The 21034-nt window shown below is 41.0% G+C and overlaps 1 protein-coding gene across 2 annotated transcripts in view; it reads right to left on the bottom strand.

Moving 5' to 3' along the window:
• Positions 1 to 21034, bottom strand: part of TMEM131L (transmembrane 131 like) — a 300995-nt gene that overhangs the window by 102473 nt on the left and 177488 nt on the right. The window contains exons 9-13 of one of the 2 annotated variants that reach the window (XM_033940895.1): positions 17596 to 17752; positions 16087 to 16145; positions 14731 to 14839; positions 4380 to 4485; positions 3069 to 3222 (exon numbers count right to left, since the gene is read on the bottom strand). In XM_033940895.1, the coding sequence (XP_033796786.1) occupies positions 3069 to 3222; positions 4380 to 4485; positions 14731 to 14839; positions 16087 to 16145; positions 17596 to 17752 (585 nt within the window). The remainder of the gene's footprint in view (positions 1 to 3068; positions 3223 to 4379; positions 4486 to 14730; positions 14840 to 16086; positions 16146 to 17595; positions 17753 to 21034) is intronic. The other variant, XM_033940905.1, reaches the window with a different exon arrangement.

Here is a 21034-nt window from a genome sequence, read left to right as displayed (position 1 = left end):
AAATGGGGCCCTCCTAAGGGTTTGAGTTTGAGACCACTGGTATATACATATATCTGCTTATCTTTGAAAGACTAATGTGATGAAGCCATCATTGATGTATGTTACACTGACAGTTGAAGTATGTATGCATGATTATTTTCTACTTTTGTACTGATTTAAATTATGTATGTGATGTTGTGATCCACCTAGTATAAAGGCAGAATACAACTAATAAACTATATATAGAATGCCCTCAAGTACTATTTTTATATAGAATGCTTTGAAGTGACTTTAAAAAAATGATTACATAGGCCCATTTTCCAGAAATCAAAAGACTCTGTGCAGTCCTGAAAGCTCATTATCAATTCAGAAAATTCTTATCCTGGTCCACTAAAAAGATATCGCTCACTACCTGCAAGGAATCTAGCTTTATCCAGAGGTAGCACAACCACTAGAACACAACATTTGAAAGAACAAGGGAGTCAAGGGAGGTTGTGTGCTCAGCCAGGAAAGAAATGTTTTCTAGGGAGTGTTATTCAGAAAGGTAATGCACAAATTCATATGTTGTATAGGCTGAAACCACTTTTGACTAATTATGATTTTCGAACTGTGGTCCAATCTTTGCTTTTGACAAGCTTGGACTACTGTAATTCCTTGATTTTGGGCCTGGCTAAGACGAAGCTGAAAGCTCTACAGGTGCTTATAAATTCTGCAGCTAGGATGATTAGTGGGGTTGCAAGGACAGCACATATAACCCCCACATTGAAAAGTTTGCACTGGCCACCGATTGAGCAAAGAATTCAATTCAAAGTGTTATCATTGGTACATCAGATTGTATATCAAACTGCACCATATTGGTTTCAGCTTCTCTGGGGGGGCATGAAACTGGTAGCATCGACAGTTGACAATGTAAGATATGTGGCAACTCAACTTCAAATGTTTTCTATTGCTGGAATGTTAATTTGGAATAAGCTTACTGGCCAACTAAGATTATGTGCACATCATTATAGCTTTAAAAAGATATTGAAAACCAAGCTATTTGTAGATGCATACTTCGGATTTGTCTTTCCTGAAAATGTTTGGGTATGTTGGCAACATGTAACCTTATAAGTTATTGACGAATCTGTAAGTTGTATTAAAGAAAAAAAAGTATCAAACGGCCAATCTGGCCAAATAACATTAAGTATGATATTAACAATCTCTCTTCTAAAGCCCACATTATAGGAGAAGCAATTCAAAATCATAGGGACTGATATATATATATATATATATATATATATATGTATATATATATATATATATATATAGGAAATAAAGAAAATCATTAATGTAGCGTCACATCTTCCGCTAAAAAAATTGGACCTTGTTTCACTGTGGAAGCACTGGAGAATATTGCTCCTTTTGCCTCAAGAAAAAATCGTAGCTGTGGGGGATCAAAAAAAAATATATATAAATGTTGATCCAAAAAGATCAAACATTTACAAGGGTATCTAAGTTGAAATTTTGCCCCCAAAGATAGTACCGATTGTCTCATTTCCAGGAACCCTTTCCTTCTGGATTGAGTTAATTTTGAAACATCTGGGATCATGGAAATCTTAAGAGTCCATAAAAGTCACTTCCTTAAGCCTAAAAAACCTAAGAAGTGCCTTTTTGTCTTGTTGAAAGACAAATGTCACCAGAAGCGTAGAATATGAAATGACTTCATCTTCTGAGGTTTCCAAAATTTTTGTCACGTTTATAGGTCTTGTTGAATCAGTTAAAGCCTCAGATTTAGAAGCCTTCTTTGAAACTGGAAGGTAATAAATCTTATGTAAAGGAAGAAAACCAGTCTCAGGATATTTAAATGAGTCCTTCAAGAATTTATAGAATAAATCTTTAGGAGCCACTGCTAGTGTCTTTGGGAAGTTGAGTATTCTCAAATTTAACATTTTAGTATAATTTTCTAAGTTTTCTACCTTCCTTACTAGCAACAGTTTATCCTGCATTAGGGTAGTCTGATTTGATTGAATAATTTGAACTCGTTGGTCCAAATGGTTCACCTTTTCCCCCTGGGACTTTATTTCCTCTTATAAAGAATCAATTCTCAAAATCTGTGCGTTTACCAGGAGAAGAGTTCCTGCACACAGTTTGTATAAGGAGTCTAAAGCTGTCCAGATGGATTCCAGAGTGAATTCTGCTGGCCTTACCAGTGGGAGGACCGATAGAACTTGTCCCCCGTCCTCTGACGCCACCGTTGCCTTCTCCAATGTTGGCAACTCTGCCTGGGAGGCTTGGGATGCCGGTAAGCCCTCCAGCTCTGTCAGGGAGGATCCTTCCTGTCCCTTCTGAGCCGCTGTAGTTTCCCTCTCTCTCGGCTGTTGGGGAGGCACAGGTCCTGCAGGGCTGAGTGATATCTCACTCCCGATCGCCGAGACTTCCCTCTGACTCGGCGTTGCCGGTTCGCCCCGAGGTGAAGATGTAAAAAACCTCAAAATAGTCTCCTGTCTTCTGGGGTAAGCTCACTCTGCCGGGCTGTAGCAGCCGCTCTTCCCCTTCTTTTAGGCATAACGTATTAAGCAATAAGTTATCACCACACCACAGTCATCTTACTTCTCTCATTGTTCTTTGTTTTTGCCTTATGTATGTTTATATAGAAACCGCTGCAACTCCAGGCGGTATACAAAGATTTTTAAATAAATAAATAGTGAGGGGGATCTGGGTTGTGTTGGTTTTTTTTTTTGGGGGGGGAGAGGGTGTCTAGCCACGTTGACTGCCCTAGGGTCATCAGAGTCCAGACCCTGGGGGAATTATGTGTGATCTTTTGTTCCCTTTTTGGGACTGCATCCCTCGCCATGCTTGTAGGGTGAATAGGGGTGGGAGGGTGATTTGGAAGAGATTTCTGGGTGGGTATAAATGACACATGATTTTGTACTGTTCTGAGTTGTTCTAGTGGATATCCCACCTCTGTTTGCTGTCTTTTGTATACAACTGTTTTCCTTTGGTTCCGCCTGTTTTCTGTCAATAAAAAATTGTTTACAACCTAAATAAATAAATAATGCTAAGGAGTCTCTTTACATGACTCTAAAGAGCACAAGGGAGCTTCATCATACCTTTAGGATATGTTTCATCTCTCTGGCAATAAAGACTTCATTCAGCACAATGTTGAATTCCAAGTTGTTTGTCAGCCACACTGACCAAACTCCAGAAGCATCGGAATGGGGCTGTATGTGAAACTCTGCCACAGAAGGATCAATGCCAAAATACCTGCAACCAAAGGAAGGGTCACAAAAGGTACAATGACCATGCTAAGCAGAAGACATTGCAGATCTAGGGAAAATGGCCTCTTGGATTAAACTTACCCAAACAAATTCACACAGTGATCCAGCCTTCCACCCCCCCAACCCAATTTATGAAAATCCATATTTGCAATAAAGTCAGCCCAAAACACTCTCTAGGTCAGGGGTGTCAAAGTCCCTCCTCGAGGGCCGCAATCCAGCCAGGTTTTCAGGATTTCCCCCAATGAATATGCATGAAATCTATTTGCATGCACTGCTTTCATTGTATGCTAATAGATCTCATGCATATTCATTGGGGAAATCCTGAAAACCCGACTGGATTCTGGCCCTTGAGGAAGGACTTTGACACCCCTGCTCTAGGTACTTCCCATACAGTACTGTTTTATAAAGGTCACACCATGCTATAGCAAAACCGTTACAGGAAACGGACATATTTCTAATCGAGAAACACTGTGATGCATTTTGCTGTTACCACAGGCCACAAAAAGCCACTGTGGCTCAGAAACATACTGCTGGTAATGAGAAGTTTGCCAACTTGACATCTGTTTTTGGACTAAAGCTGAAGATTACATCAGTGTTAGAAATTTTCCACAGAGTTTCTCAGAGGAATGCTTAGTTAAAAAGACTCTGGTGGACAATGCACACAGCACCTGAACAATCTCCTCTAGGCCTTGCCGGGACTCACAAGTTGAAGCCCAGCAGATGCATAGACTAATGGTGATCCCACTCCTTTGGAATTCCTCTAACCCACTCTCCTCTAGATCCTCCCAAAAACTGAAACTATCTTTCCCATCTACAAAAGGTATATCCCGCGCAGGAAAACTTGGAACATTCCTCCCCTTTAGAACCACAGAACTCTGGAACAACCTCTCATCCCTGCTCAGAAATTCTAGCTCCTTCCAATCCTTCCATAAACACCTGAAAACTTGGCTCTTTTCAAAAATCTAATCACCCCCCAGTTCTCTAGTACCCTGTTCCCTCTCTATCTTCTCAATCCCTCTCCTATATCCATCTTTGTAGTTCCTTTTCCTCTCAACCTCTGTAAACCGTGCCGAGCTCTGCGCTTGCGGAGATGGCGCGGTATACAAACCTAAGGTTTAGTTTAGTTTAGTGATGTTCACCTACCCTTCTGTCACATGGTAGGAAAGGCATGCCTTTAAGGTCCTGGAGCTGTCCAGCTGACTCCTTTCTGCATCTGCTGAGCCACTGCTCCCACCGTAACATGCTGCAGCTGTCACAAGGGGCAAAGCAGAGTTACTGCCTTAGGATGAGCTAAAACACCACCTTCACCCCCCACTAGCAGCTTCCATCATTCTGCATCCACTGTCAGTTAATCTCCTGTCTTTTATATTCAGGGAATACCGTCAGCAATATTTTTAGAAGAAAAATCCCACCCTCATTTCCCTTCTACCCCCCCCCCTCCCACCATTCATTCTAGAAACTGAAGTGCACAAATTATTTTGAACACTGCTGCACTTACAACAGGACTGCACAGAGAAAACCAGTGGTATTTTGGATTGAATTTTAGGTGGCTAATTTGAGTATGGCTATCCCTTCAAAAGCAGGTTGTTCCTGTAACATAACATCAAATCCAGTATCCCGTTTCCAACATTACAGGTCAAAAGTATCTGGAAAGATCTCAAAAGAGTAAAACAGATTTTATGCTGGTTCTCTTAGAAATAAGCAGTGGATTTTTTTCAAGTCCATCTTATGAGGGGGTGTTGAAAAGTTCTCAGCCTACACAACTTCCTAATTTCTGAGCGTTATTTTGCCACTAGAGCTGAAAAGAGCGTTATTTTATTTTGCAAAGTGCCAATTTGCAGAACCGTAATGCTATGTTTTGACATTGTTTCAGATCATTGATTGAACCATGTCAACGAAAAGTGTGGAATTTTCAAGTGTGGAACTCCGAGCCGTCATGAAGTTCCTATTCCTGCAGAAGAAAACTCCCCCCCAAAAATCCAAGACTGTATGATGCAAACATTGAGTGACAAATGCACATCATACACCACAGTGAAGAAGTTGTGTGCAAACTTTCAGCATGGAAATTTTGAGACCAAAGATGCAGCAAGGTCTGGGAGGCCTCAAATGGTGTCAACTCCTGAAATTGTGACCATGTCCGTGACCGGATTTTGGCAGATCGGCAAATATAAGCTAAAAACAGTTGCTGAGACACTACAGATATCCAGGGAAAGTGTTGGGTGTATAATCCATGAGCAGCTGGGTATACAAAAGCTGTCAGCCAAGTGGGTGGCCATATGTTTGAATGCTGACGAGAACCGACTTCGAGTGGACACTTCCAAGTTGATTATGCAGCATTTTCAGTGAGCTGCTGCCAACTTTTTGGAACGACCAGTTACTTCAAACATAGTTACACCACTATGATCTTGAGACAAAACAAGAGGCCATGCAACGTCGGCACTTAGGTTCTCCAAGGCCAAGGAAATTCAAGATCCAAAAGTCAGCAGGAAAGGTGGCCATGGAGTTTTGAGATCAGGAAGGTGTTGTAATGACTATCTTCCAAGGAGACAAACAGTTAATGCAGAATACTACTGTAACTTGCGGTGTCAGGTCAAAAGTGCGCCAGGACAAAGGCGCGCCCAGACAATTGAGTGCAGCGTGCGCCGCCGCACCGCTCTAAATTACTGTTTTTAGTGCTCCGACGGAGAGGCGTGGGGGGGGAACCCCCCCACTTTACTTAATAGACATCGCGCCGCGTTGTGGGGGGTTGTAACCCCCCCACATTTTACTGAAAACTTCACTTTTTCCCTGTTTTTAGGGAAAAAGTTCAGTTTACAGTAAAATGCGGAGGGTTACAACCCCCCAAACCCCCCATAACGCCGGCGCGATGTCTATTAAGTAAACTGGGGGGGTTCCCCAACAAAACCCCCCGTTGGAGCCCCTAAAAACTGTAATTTAGAGCGGTGCGGCGGCGCGCGCTGCGCTCAATTGTCGGCGCGCGCTTTTGTCTTTCGCGCCGTGGTCTATGAACCGTAACTATGAATCGTTGTCTATGAATGAACCGTTGTCTATGAATCGTAACCGTAACCGTAATTAAAGAAGGCATTGAAAGAGAAAAAGGAGAGGGAAGCTGCAGAAAGGAGTTCTCTTTTTGCAAGACAATGTACCTGCTCACAAGGCTGGTAAAACGATCAATGTTTTGATGCAGTTGGGGTTTCAGTGCATAGACCATCCACCCTACTCACCAGATCTTGCGCCATCTAACTATTTTCTGTTTCCAAACCTTAAAATGAGTTTGAAAGGGTGACAATTTTCAAGTGATTTGGAGGCGATTGCAGAAGCAGAGCAGTATTTCAAGCGACTAGTTAAGAGTATTTTTTGGGAAGGGTTACAGAAACTTCAGACACAACGTGCCAAGTATGTTGAACATAGGGATGAATTTGTAGAAGAACTTGTAAGTTTCCTGGCTCCATGTCATTCCCTTCTTGGTTGGGCTGAGAACATTTCAGCCTCCCCTCGTAATAATGGCTTATGGACTTTTCTTTCAGGAAATTATTCAGACCTTTTTAAATCTCTCAAACCGTCTCCCCTACTGAAAATCTGAGAATCACTTCAAGAGGATTCTTAGCCATCACCTCTGCAATCAGCTGGATTTTATTTCTAGGTAGAAACCTCTTCCTGTCATGCACAGAACAACAACATGCTAGTTAAGCCTCTCACATCTTGTTAGCTGCTATAAAAGCAGAGTAGTGACCCATTGTGACCCCCCTTCTTAATTCTTTTGCAAACCGCCTTATCCTTAACAACCCGTGAAATGTTTAAAAGATCTACTACTTACCTCTTTAGCTAATCAATAGTTCTCCCATTGTAACACCGTTTTTATTAATCTTTTGTAATCCGCCTTGAACTGCAAGGTAATGGCGGAATAGAAATCCCTAATGTAATGTAATGTAGTGTAGTGGTAGGGTTTGTGCCACAAACTCAATAAATAAAGCTGCCAATTCTGGAAAGGCTACATGACCCAGGAGGAGGATAACAACTCACCCTGCTAAAAATGGCCTTAGGGTGTTTACTTTGAGAACACACCTTGTCAATAAGCTCGAGGCAAGTTACAATATGCAAATTCTGGTTATATGAACAAACTGACAACAAGAATAATGCAATGCAATATCAGTATACAGTAAAAATTAATGCAGTGTCACTTACATACTTTCAGCCATTACTGACATGAAAGTTCAAATGCACAAGTCTGTTTGCGTCTTGCTCTGTGCCTTCAAAGGACAGCTTTCTCCAAATGTATTGACTTTATGAGTAATATCTGTACTTTCTAATTACAGATCTCACTCAAAAGCATCTCAACATGTTTTTTTCTAGACATGCACAAGTCAGCTTTGAACCCATGACCTCCAGGTTGAAAACAGCCACTGGCTAAATATTGTAAAGAGGAATAATTTTTCATTTTGTGGACATGTGGAATTTATGAATAGTTTCATTAAGATTTTAATATATTTGTATTGGGTGGGAGGGAGGGGATAAAAATAATAGAGCATTAATGTTATACATTTGTTTGCTTGGTTTGCAATACCCATATTTATGATTCATTTGTTGCACAATTGTAGCTTGAAAAATCAATAAAGATTTATAAAATGGAAAAAAATGAAAACAGCCACCTTTCCAGGTAAAGAACTATTCTAGTTCCAAGCTGCTCTCCTCACTCGTCTTTTTAGTATGGGGCAAAATGGCATAAGGCCGGAGCATGTTACAAGGTTTCAAAGAAGGTTTGGATAGGTTCCTAGAGGATAAAGGAATTGAGGGGTACAGATAGGAGTAGAGGTAGATCATAGGGATAGTCTGGGACCACTGCTCAGGCAATGGGCCTGATGGGCCGTCGCGGGAGCGGACCGCTGGGCGAGATGGACCTCTGGTCTGCCTCAGCGGAGGCAACTTCTTATGTTCTTATGTTATTTATCTCTCATAATGATTAATCATACTTGAAGCTTTCTAAGAACATCCCAGAAATATATACCAGTCTTAAATATTTCTCTTTGCCAAAAGGAATTTGACTGAGACCCATTAAACTGTTAATCCTCTCTCTCTCTCTCCATCTCTCACCAGAAATATACCACTTGGAATGGGCATGTCGCTGTACACAAAAAAAAAATGCAGCCAACAAGAAAACAGGCAGCTAGAGAGCCAATGGATTTACAGTGATAGGAAACTATCAGATAGGCCAAGGTCACAACTCCTACTGAAATCTGTACACTGACAGAAGCACTTTGCAATTTTGGTACAAGCAATTATATTAGCACAACTGGATTACTGTAATTCTCTCTACACCTGTTTGAGCAAGGGGAATCTAAAAAGATTACAGCTAATCCAGAATATGTGGTAAAAAGAAATATGATCATATATCCCCTCTTCTGAAAACACTTCATTGGCTTCCAGTTGGTTTCAGGATCCAATTTAAATGCGCAAGTATCACTTTCAAAATTTTGTATGGAATTCTTATGCCTTTGGTCTCAGTTTCTTTGAATCCGTTACTGACCATGAAGTCAAGAAATTTCCAGATGTATAAATTATCTTTTCCATCACTCAAAGAAATAAAATCTTTAAGATACTTCTCTGGATCTTTTTCATATGCTTTTACATCTATTTGGAATTAACTTCTAGTAAATATTAGAACTCTTCCTTTTCTTTCAAGGTTTAGGAAATTTCTAAAAACACATCTGTTTAATAGATCTTACTAAGGCTGCGGATCCTGTTAAAACATCTTTTTTATAATTGCTAATTAGATCTGATCTAAATATGTTAAGCATCTTTATGTAAATCGAGTTGAGCTTACATTTGGAAGAAGATTAGGTATATAAATCTAAGGATTAGATTAGATTAGGGGGTCCAGAAAGCTTTGTTCTGATTATGCTACAAGGTATTCCATAAGGCGCATGTTTTCCTACACGTGAATGACAAGTTACATTACATTACATTACATTAGTGATTTCTATTCCGCTTGTACCTTGCGGTTCAAAGCGGATTACATAAGAAGAAGCTGGACATTTCCAGGAGGGTACGTGACATTTAGGGTAAGACATAGTTACAGAATGAGTATAGACTTGGTAACATTGGATGAGCAGTTATATTACATTACATATCAAATCTTTTTCCAGGCGTTGGTAGGTAATATGAATCGGTAGGAAGAATTAGGTTTTTTTTATTATTTTTTATTTTTTTTATTTTTGGTCGGTTGAGGACTTGGGGTCAGGGAGTGGGTAACCTGGTCGGTGTATGTGGAAGAGGAGATTAGGTGTTATGAATATGTTTTTTGAAAAGTAGCGTTTTGAGTTCTTTGCGGAATGCTTTGAAGTCAGATGTTGAGGTTCCAGCCGAGGGATGTGCCTAGAAGTCCCATCAGCATGCCATATTGGAGGGTCTCATTTCAGATTCAGAGCCTTTTCTGTGGCAGCCCACAGGAGGTGGAATAAATTGCCATATGAGTAATCATTATGAGAGATTCTGGAAAACCTGGGCATTCCTGGGAGGTGGTGGCTGAAGCATTTGATTATACCATCTGAGGAGAAGGGGAATGAGAAACTGAAGAATTTTTATATAATTGTAAGGATTTTTAAATATTTGGGATATATTTATTTATTTTAAAAATTTCTATCCCGCTTAAATCCTAAGCGGGTAACAAAGGAGACATACATAAAAACAACAGACTCTACAAATTTATCAAAAATCAACAATAAGACTATGTCATAAAATTCACAATCTGATGTCAATACCTATGGGAATACTCCGTCATCTATCAATTTAAAAGTCAAAAGAAGGCTCTCACAGGCAAGTCTTTAGTGATTTTTTAAACGTTTCTAAATCTGCACATAGTCTCAATTTGCCTCTCATTTCGACGAGGCGTGCCTGCCGGCTCAAGACGTGCAAGACCCATCTAAGAACATGTTTGGTGGAGTGGAGGTTTGGGGGGGATAGCGCCGGGGGGGGGGTGCGTCTTCAGGCAGGAGGGATTGGGCACCCTCCTGCCAGCTATCGATATTGTGAGGAGTGTGTAGCGCAGTGGTTGCATCTACAGCCTCAGCACCCTGGGGTTGTGGGTTCAAACCCTGCGCTGCTCCTTGTGACCCTGGGCAAGTCACTTAATCCTCCATAGCCCCAGGTACGTTAGATAGATTGTGAGCCCACCGGGACAGAGAGGGAAAATGCTTGAGTACCTGATTGTAAAAAACCGCTTAGATAACCTTGATAGGCGGTATATAAAATCCTAATAAACTTGAAACTTGTCGGGGGGGGGGGGGATCGGTAATGTCGGGGGGGGGGGGGGGGGCGGTCGTTAGTGTCGGGGGGGGTGCGTCTTCGGGCAGAGGGTTTGGTCACCCTCCTGGTCAGGGGGCCACGGCCCGCTATACTTATAGCGGCAGAGAGATCCCTTGCCGCGATAAGTATAGTGGCCACGTCTACTTACAATGTAGGCCAGCATTTTGCTGGCCTACATTTTAAGCTTCTCCTCTACTAGGGAGACGCGTAGGGCCGCCTAGGTTCAGCCTAAGGCCCTTAGACGAGCTTAGGCATCTTGCGGGTCTCCCTAGGCTCCCGGAGGTGCCTTCAGGTTTGCCTGGGGAGCATTTTTTTTTTAAAAATGTGCATCCCGATTGGCTGATTAGACAGCTGTAGGACGCCTAAAATCGGGATGCACTTTGGAGAATCAGGGCCTTTGTGTCTATCCCATGCATTTTTGAACTCGGCCACTGTTTTTGCCTCCATCACCTCTATAGGGAGGGCATTCCAGGATCCACCATCCTCTCCATGAAAAAGTATTTCCTGGCATTACTCCCATCCTGCAACCTCGCATTATGTCCTCTAGTTTTCTCGCTTCTCCATCTCTAAAAAATATTTGTTTGTAGATTAATATCATTCAAATATTTAAACGTCTGTGTTATATCTCCTCTGTCCCTTCTTTCCTCTATGGTATACATAGTCAGGTATTCGAGCATCTTCTCATACTTCTCTCAGTGCAATCTCAATATCATTTTCGGCGCTTTCCTCTGGACCGCTTCATGTCTTCTTACATCCTTAGCAACATAAGACCTCCAGAATTGAACACAATATTCCAAGTGGGATCTCACCAGTGACTTGTACAAGGGCATTAGCACCTCCCTTTTTCTGCTGGTGATCCAAGTTTATTAAAAAATTTGATTAAACGCCTATCAAATACTAAGCATTTTACAACAATAAAAATAAGGGTCAAAACAAATTAACCACAAAGAGTTATCAAGAACAAAAATTGTAAAGACTGACACAAAAAATAATACATACAATAAACAACAGGAGAAGGGGGTAGAACTACACTGAGAACAAGAAAAGAGAACATAAATGGGAAAAACAAGAGAGCAAAGGGAGTCAGTAATAAAAAAGAAGAGAAGAATTTTAATAGTCAAACGCATCTGTAAATAAAAATCTTTTTAAAGATCCTTTGCATTTATCTAAATTTTGCTCTGCCTGAAGATGAGTTGGTAAGGCATTCCAAATTGTAGGTGCAGTTATTGAAAATATTGATGACCGACAAGTATTTATAATTTTTAAAGAGGGAACCCATAGCAAATGTTGGCTGGAGGATCTTAGGGATCTATTAGATTCGTACAGAATAAGAATTTTATCTATGAAAGCTGGTTCCTTAGTTTTAAGGGGTTTTAAAAATTAATAAGGCAATCTTATAAGTTATTCTGTGTTGAACGGGAAGCCAGTGGTCTTTTTTTAAGAGGGGAGTAGCGTGCTCATATTTCTTCGTATTCATAATGACTTTGATGGCAGCATTTTGTATAAACTGAAGGCGTCTAATGTCTTTCTGGCAGCTTCCTTTATACAGTGATTTCTTTCTTTATGCAGCCCAGCATCCCTTTGGTTTCGGCCACCATTCTGTCATTTTGTTTCATAACTTTGAGGTCCTCAGACACTATCATGTGAAAATCAGCTTCCCACCCTCTAGCCTATACAGCTCCTTTGGATTTTTATTCCCCAAGTACATCACTTCTTTGTATTAAATTTTAACTGCCAAACATGAGATCATTCTTCTAACATTCGCAGTTCTCTTCTCATATTTTCTATTCCCTCCGGGGTGTCCAATCTGTCTTTGTTTCATCTGCAAAGAGATACACTTTTCTTTTTAATCCTTCAGAAATATCACTCACAAATATAATGAACAGAATGGGCCTCCATACCAATCCTTGAGGCACGCCACTACTCTCCTTTCTTTCCTCCAAGCAAATTCCATATATACCCCTCCACTCTCGGTTGTCTAATCCAGGTCACCATCCTGGGTCCTAACTTCAGCCTGCTATGTTTGTTGATGAGTCTCCTATGGTGAACCATGTCAAAGGTTTTGGTGAAATCCAAGTAGTCTATAGTGCACATCCTCTAGCCAAATCTCTGATCATCCAGTCAAAGAAATCAGATTCATTTGGCATGATTTCCCCTTGGTGAAACCATATTGTCTCAGATCTTGTAACCCATTTGATTCCAGGTAGCTTACTATTCTTTCTTTCAGCAGAGCTTCCATTATCTTTCCAACCACCAAAGTGAGACTTACCGGCCTGTAGTTTCAAACTTCTTCTCTGTAAGCACTTTTATGAAGAGGGCTCACATTCGTTCTTCTCTAATCCCATGAAACCTCTCCCATCTCCAAGGATTTATGAAGCAAATCTGCAAGAGGTCCTGCAAGAACTTCTCCAAGTTCCCTCAATATCCTAGGATGGATCTCTTTCGGTTCCATGGCTTTGTCCACTTTTAGTTCTCTTAGTTTGTAAGAACTTTCTTCCCTGAACGGTGTGATATCTATTCCATTCCCATAAATACCTTTGTTGGACAACCGAGGTCCTTGTCAAGACCTCTCTTCCGTGAACACAGAAGTATTTGTTTAGAATGTCCGCTTTTTCCTCATCGCTTTCCATATAGCGGTTCTCAGAATCTTTTAGTCTTACAATTCCATTTCTAGTCTTCCTCCTTTCTACAATATACGTGGGGAAAAAATCTTGTTTCCTCTTTCTACATCTCTAGCCATTTTTCTTCCACCTGCGCTGTCACCAATCGTATTTCTCTCTTCACTTCATTCAGTTTTATCCAGTATTCTTTTCTGTATTTCTCTTCTTAATTTCCTTTGTATTTCTTGAATGCCGCCTCTTTTGCCTTTATTTTTTCAGCCATGTGTTTAGAGAACCACAACGGTTTCCTTTTCCTCTTAATTTTATTAAATCTCCTTACATAGTTTTTAGCTGACTTTTTTTATAGCTCCTTTCAGCTTAGACCACAGACTTTCTATTTCCTTATATCCTCCCATCCCATTAGTTCTTTCTTCAGGAATGCTCTCATTTTACCAAAATCAGCACACTGATTGTTCTTGATAAGATGGGATACCATCTGCAAGTTGCAACCAGAAACACATGCATTTTCCTGCCTACCTAGCTATTATCCAATAGCAAGAAAGCATGCTCTTCACAGCCCAGAGCTCAGCCAGGTAAGACTCACTCCTTACAGCCAGGAAAGTACACTTCCCCCTGCCCACAAGCTGGGAACCATTCAGTGCCACCCATTGCCCTCATGTAATAGGCAGGAAAGAATACGCCCTCCTCCCACTTCCTGCATACAGGAAAGCATTCCAAGGCTGGAGGTAGGTCCATATTTGGGCACCCAGGAAAGCCACATGAAAACAAACCCTAATAAAGTTTTATGGAGAAGAAAAAGAAAGAGAAAAAGCATGGTGGGGGGTGGGGTGTTGGTAAAAGCAGGAAGGGCCAGAAAGCAGCAAAATACCAACAAAGGATAAAAGTCCTCTAACAGAATCTGTGTGTCTTGTCATCTGACCCCTGACTTTCTGCAGCTTCTGGGCAACCTCTTAAACAGGGTGCCCAGAGAAAAGTTTCAGTCAACCTACCCTTGTTGGGGCCCACCAATACACATTCTCTCATTTAATTTCCACACAAAAGGGAAACATGTATGTGCCTCACCCCCTGTCCATCCTTAGGTTCTGCATACAGAAAACAAGCACACCATCTGATCATCATCCACACACAGAATATCATTCACCCCAGCTCCTGCCTATGTTATGTTACTTAAGGATGGTTTTCAAAACTGATCAAGTAAAGAACAAGTGGGGAGTGGGATAGACCACATCAACCTTGGGGTAGACAATCTTTATTTGTATTCATAAACTTAAAACCACAATACATATAAAACCACATGAAAAAGTCCAAAGTATAAAATGTCCTGTGTTGGAGTATTGTAATCAATGACATTTTATACATTGGACTTTTCATGTGGTTTTATATGTATTATGGTTTTAAGTTTATGAATACAAATAAAGATCGTGTACCCCAAGGTTGACATGGTCTATCCCACTCCCCACTTGTCTTTTCTTGTTTAAATTTATGTAGGGTTTCTGTTCCCTCTCTTTTTTTTTTTCAAAACTGATCATCAGGTGGGGTAGAAAAGAACAAAAAGAAGAAAATGTACATACCATGACAGGTAATGGAGGCGACCTCAGTGAAGTTTGTTGTTGAACTGGGCAGCAAGATAGGGTGAAACTGGAGAGAGGAGGTGCTGCTTCCTGTCAAATGCTGTAAATCCTGGAGCAAAATATTACACATCACAGCTGTAAGAGTTCACATTGTTAAAACACAGAGAATAAGAGCAGATGATGACTGTAGGGATGTGCTGCAGGCTCTGCTTGGTGCCTGGCTCTACCACTGCATGGCTGTAGAATGCCTGCGGTTTATGCCATAGTTGCACCTCCTGCTCCAAAGGGGAAACATACACATGAGGGCAATATATACAACAGAACTTATTATTACTGCTACAATTTATCATTTCTATAGTGCTACTAGATGTGCACAGCGCTTTACATTAAAACATTCATGAGACAGTCCCTGCTCTATAGAGCTCACAAACTAATTGATGTACAAACAGGACAAGTATGGGGTTAGGGAGTTTTTAGACTGGCATGGGTATTTTATTTTATTAATTTATTTCTAAAATTTCTAGACCGCCTATGACTAAGCGGTTGACAAGTGAAACATTCACAATAGTTCAAAGACAAAGCTTTACCAGTGTGTGGGGTTAGACGTTAAAAGCAACCGTGAAGAAGTGGACTTTTAGCGTGGATTTGAATCTGGCCACAGATGGAGCAGTATACTCAAGTTGGGTTCATAGTCTAAAGCGCGCGAGGACACAGGCGCGCCGACAACCGAGTGCAGGACTTCATCGTGCCGAAGAAAAAACATTTTTTAAAGGGCTCCGACGGGGGGTGTCCGTCGGGGGGAACCCCCCCACTTTACTTAATAGAGATTGTGCTGGCGTTGTGGGGGGTTTGGGGGGTTGTAACCCCCCTCATTATACTGGAAACTTAACTTTTTCCCTGTTTTTAGGGGAAAAGTTAAGTTTTAAGTATAATATGGGGGGTTACACCCCCCCCCCCCAACATGGCAGCATGAGACAGCGCGATCCCTATTAAGTAAAGTGTGGGGGGGTCCCCCACATCCCCCGTCAGAGCCCTTTAAAATACGGGTTTTCTTTGGCGCGATTAAGCCCTGCGCTCGGTTGTCGGCGCGCCTTTGTCCTCGCGTGCTTTTGACCCGTCACCCTCAAGGTGAGATCTCACCTTGGAATGACACAGAAGCACCACAGCACTCCTGGGTCCCATTCACCTCCCCTTCTCAACAATTCCCAGCATTAACTACCCTGCTGAATCAATCAACCTTTCTCAGCCACCATCAGGGATTGGAAAACCAACAAGAGGCATTAGTTCATCCACCAAACCTACGAGACTACGAACACATGAAGGATTATGAGCACAGGAAACAAGAAGGTATGTTACCTCTATGTGAACCAGATGACCACCAGAATTCAGGGCATAAACTGTCACTTTGCTGTCACCTGACCCAAAAAAAGAACAAACTGGTTAAAGAGAGCAAACATCGCAGCACTTTAGGCAAAGAGCTGAAAAACACCGCAGATACTTGAATATAGGTCATCCTCACATATAAGTTGCACTCTAATTTTGAACCTCAAATAGCAAGAAAATGCAATAACTTAAGGATGAGTCACCATCCCCCTCCCCACCTGGTCCAGCATGTCATATCCCATTCCTTCCCCAGGGCTGTGACTAGCATCTTCCTCCTCCCATCCCTCTCCTCCAGGATCCAGAGGTTCATCTCCTGTCCTCTGGTCTCGTGGCCAGCATCCTCTCTCTTCATCCAGCTGCTGTCTCCAGCTCTCCAAAGGTGCTCTGCACTGGCACTTTTACACGTGGTCACTGTTCCCTACCTCTTCTGGTACTCCGTGGATATGCTGCACTGGGGTAGGGCAGTAGAAGGGCAGAAAGAAGAACACCTTGCCTTGAGATACAGACAGTCTTATATTTGGTTTAATTTGCATTTATTTGTGCAACATGTCTCATTTAGCAAATGCATGTCTTTTATTTCTTGTTTTTAATGTGTATATACACTTTTTTGGAATATGTTTTATGCTTTTAAATTGGTTTTAGTATGGTTACACCTGTGTTTTTAAATGTTCCCAATAGTGTCCCCTGAGGAAGGCGTAGCGATTACACCGAAACTAGGATCGTTGTTGGGACAATATTTTGAGCAAGGTCTCGGTCATGAAATAAAGACTCTGTCATTGGTTGAATAAGACAACTCCCTTGCCTTTTGTTTGACTGTGGGGCAGAAGAAGCCCACACTCAAAACACTGTCATATCTAAGCTCCAGTGCAGAGCATGTTTGTAGCGCCAGAAGATGTATGGGGACAGCAGCTGCATGGGGAAGCAAGAAAGTGAAGAGTATCCTTGCCATAGGACTGGAAGAGAGATTAGATGAAATGCTAGACCTGGAGTGAGTGTGGGTGAGTAGGGAGGGTACAAGGAGATGTTGGACCCAGTATGGGAGGGTAGAAGGAGAAGAAGAGATGCTGGACCCAAGGTGGATGGGTAGAGAGGGGGAGGGGAGATGCTGGGTTCAGGATGGATGGGTAAGGAAGGGAAATGTTGGTGCATGGACTGACTCACATATAGGCTGCCATCCTAACTTTTAAATTAGTCATAAATTTTGCAACCTATATGCAAGTACTGTATTTACATTAGATTGGCTTGGATCCACTTTTTATTTTGCAATAATTAAACTGATGATGAAACCCAAGTTGTTCTATACAAGTAGTCTAAACAGTTGCCTGGGCTCAACTTCAGTCATGCATAATTCTCAGCCACCCAAGAACAAAAAGCCAAAAATCAAACTTGGCTCTATTCACAGAGCAGCACATAGTATTAGAACTCAGCCAGCCTCACTAAATGTCTGGCCTGAAACAAATAAAATCAATATTTTCAGCTTACCTGAACATTTGTGGCTGTCTCTCACAACACAAACCACAAATAAATTCTCCAGGATGTATTGTCTGAGGTCTCCCAGCCCATGTGGGTCACTGTGTATCTGGATCATTAAGTTCATCTGCAGCATCAAGGTGTGACCAGCCTGAATGAAGGAGCTCTGCTGTGAAGAGGAGCCACAAGTCAACATGTTACATGGACAACTGGATGAACACTCATAAGTTTGAAAACTGTGCAGAAAACTGCCCAAAATCCTGCATCTGAGACCCATCTATTACTTGTCAGGAGGGCAAAACCTAGAAATTGTCAGACAGGAAGGAAGATTTTATAGGAAATAATAGAGTTGAAAGTTGCCAATCAGTGTAAAAATGTGGTAATATTGTCCTTCTAATGATCCTAAAAATTAATCACTTCAAGCTACACTTCGTAAGGGTACCCCATAAGATTGGAGCAGTTCAGTTGAGAACTACTAATATGACATAAGGCCTACACAAAGGCTTAAAAACTCCAGGAAGAGAGAAGAGAAAGAGGGAGGAAGGGGAAGAAAAAGATATTCATCACAAAACCATACAGAACTGAAGGACACATGGACCTTATACAGAAGGCATGAGATTATCAGAGAGGGATTAGGCTCTTTGAAGACAGAGTAGCTAAGGATAATTTAGAGAACCTTGTCTTTTAGTGATTACTAGCCAATGTACTCCATAGGCAGCAGAATGGGATGAGTCACAGGGACCATGGCCTCACCAATATTTTACTTAGTACAGTATCAGCAGCTAGAGAGGTGGGTGTGTGTGTGGGGGGGTTTGTGTTTGAGATTATTTTTTGTGGTCCCTCCAACCAAAAAGGTGTTCTGCTGTCCCGATCTCTTCTAATTTTTGATTGGCTGTATACAAAAGCTTTTTGTGCAACTTTTTATTAACCGAGTTTAAATTTGCATGCTTTAAGCTGAGTAGTCTCAAGGAACAGCAAGTATAATACAAATAGCATTGGGAATCAAAAGTATTAAGTAATAGTTTTAATAAAATTCTACGTTAAGTTATTTTAGCATGTCATCAAATTTCATTTCATATTTTTATAGATAAGCCTAATTATATAGTAGAAATATATATTAAAATGTCATTTTATGTGGATAATGCCAAACAGTGGAAATCAAGAATCTCTATTTTAACTGTAATTAATGAACGATCATAAAGCAGAAATAGAGTAAGTTAGCTAAAATAGCACATGATATGAATGGACAGACTGGATGGGCCAAATGCCCTTTACCTACTATCGTCTTCTATATTTCTATAGACTTGGCTCTGATTTACTAATTTTATCAAGCTGATAACTATTTACACACATCAGCATGTTTTCAATGATCTACTTCTAAGCAATTCTGTTGAGGGGGGGTTCCCCTCCTTTTTTTTCAGGTATTCATAAGACTAAATCCATGTTCACATCTACACTAGACACCATGAATGTTCCTCCAGTGTCCATCAGATGTTCAAGATCCCTTCCATTCTATTCTCTTAGGCTTCCACAGCTGGCATTATGATTGTTGCGGTTGTCTAAGTCTTGCCATGTGAGAGTATGTGGAACTGACATTTCAGTCATTGTGCTTTGGCTTTCTTCATGATATGCTATGAAGCCTGCAGTTTGTCTTTATAATGTATATATTGTAGATTCTCAAAACTGATTGACATTTGAGGTGGCTTGCTTCCTCAGGAAGGTTGGAGATTTCAGCAGGAAACTGAGGTGGGAAAGTTCATTAGTCATAAATTGACATTTCGGTGGGAAAATGACACAGGAAATTTATTGGTGTTTGAAAATGTGACCTAGAGGAATTCTTCCCCTCTCCAGATTCAGAACTGTTGCAATGAATTTCCTGTCTTGCCCTCCAAAACTGAAATTTGTAACCAATGGTTTATGGTTATAGGTCACTGACTTACATGCTAACTACGAGGGGGTACTGAAAAGTTTTCAGCCCAACTTCCTAAATTCTGAGCATTATTTTGCCACTGTAGCTGAAAAGAGTTAATTTATTTTGTTGCAGAATCGTAATGCTATGCTTTGACATTGTTTCAGATCATTGATTGAACCATATCAACGAAAAGTGTGGAATTTTCAAGTGTGGAACTCTGAGCCATCATGAAGTTCCTATTCCTGCGGAAGAAAACTCCAAAGGAAATCCACGAATGTATGATGCAAACACCGAGTGACAAATGCCCATCATGGAAATTTCAAGACCGAAGATGCAGCAAGGTCTGGGAGGTCTCAAACAGTGTCAACTCCTGAAATTGTTGATCATGTCAATGACCTGAATTTGTTAGGTTGGTAAATATTGGCTAAAACAGTTGCTGAGACACTACAGATATCCAGGGAAAGTGTCAGACAAGTGGTGCCCAAACGTTTGAATGCTGTTGAGAAACGACATTGAGTGGATACTTCCAAGTTGATTTTGCAGCACTTTCAGCGAGCTGGTGCCAACATTTTGGAACAACTAGTTACCTTTGATGAAACATAGTTACACCACTATGATCCTGAGATATAACAACAATACATGCAATGGGTGGCACTTAGGTTCTCCAAGGCCAAGGAAATTCAAGACCCAAAAATCAGCAGGAAAGGTCATGGCCTCAGTGTTTTGGGATCAGGAATGTGTTGTAATGACTGACTATCTTCTAAGGGGCCAAACAGTTAATGCAGAATACTACTATAACTTGCTGTGCCAATTAAAAGAGGCATCGAAAGAAAAATAGGAGAGGAAAGCTGTGAAAAGTTCTCCTTTTGCAAAACAATGCACCTGCTCAAAAGACGATTGATGTTTTGATGCAGTTGGGGGTATCAGTGCATAGACCATCCACCCTACTAGAAACGGATCTTGGGTACCCTTCTGGGCATTTCACTACTCATCAGATCTTGGCTCCATCTGACTATTTTCTGTTTCCAAACCTTAAAAAGAGTTTGAAAGGGTGAAAATATTTGAGTGATTCAGAGGTGATTGCAGCAGGGAAGTATTTCAGTGATCAGACATCAGAGTATTTTTTTGCAAGGGTTACAGAAATTTCAGACAAGATGTGCCAAGTTTGTTGAACTTAGGGGTGAATGTATGGAATAACCTGTAAGTTTCATGGCTCCACGTCATTCCTTTTGTGGTTGGCCTGAGAACTTTTCAGCACCCCCTCATAAATCTAAGCAGTTCACAAATGTATACACATAATATTTATAAAAGTGTCATACACACAAAAGAAAATTCATAATATCAATATAATAATACATATAACAATCTCTTACAAAATTTATACCAAACACATAACAATGATTCTACAAATGTACTAAGCTGGTTCTTCAATTTATATACAAATCTAGTCACATCTGTTTGATATTCCCATTTGTTTAAAAAAACAAACACAAATGACTTTTCAACAGTTTCTTAATTTTTTCAGTATCAGGTGTCATT

This window comes from Geotrypetes seraphini, chromosome 1 (genome assembly GCF_902459505.1).
Source record: "Geotrypetes seraphini chromosome 1, aGeoSer1.1, whole genome shotgun sequence".
Lineage (NCBI taxonomy): Eukaryota > Metazoa > Chordata > Amphibia > Gymnophiona > Dermophiidae > Geotrypetes > Geotrypetes seraphini.
The sequence above is the reverse complement of the archived record's forward strand: the minus strand, read 5'-3'. Positions and strand labels throughout refer to the sequence as shown.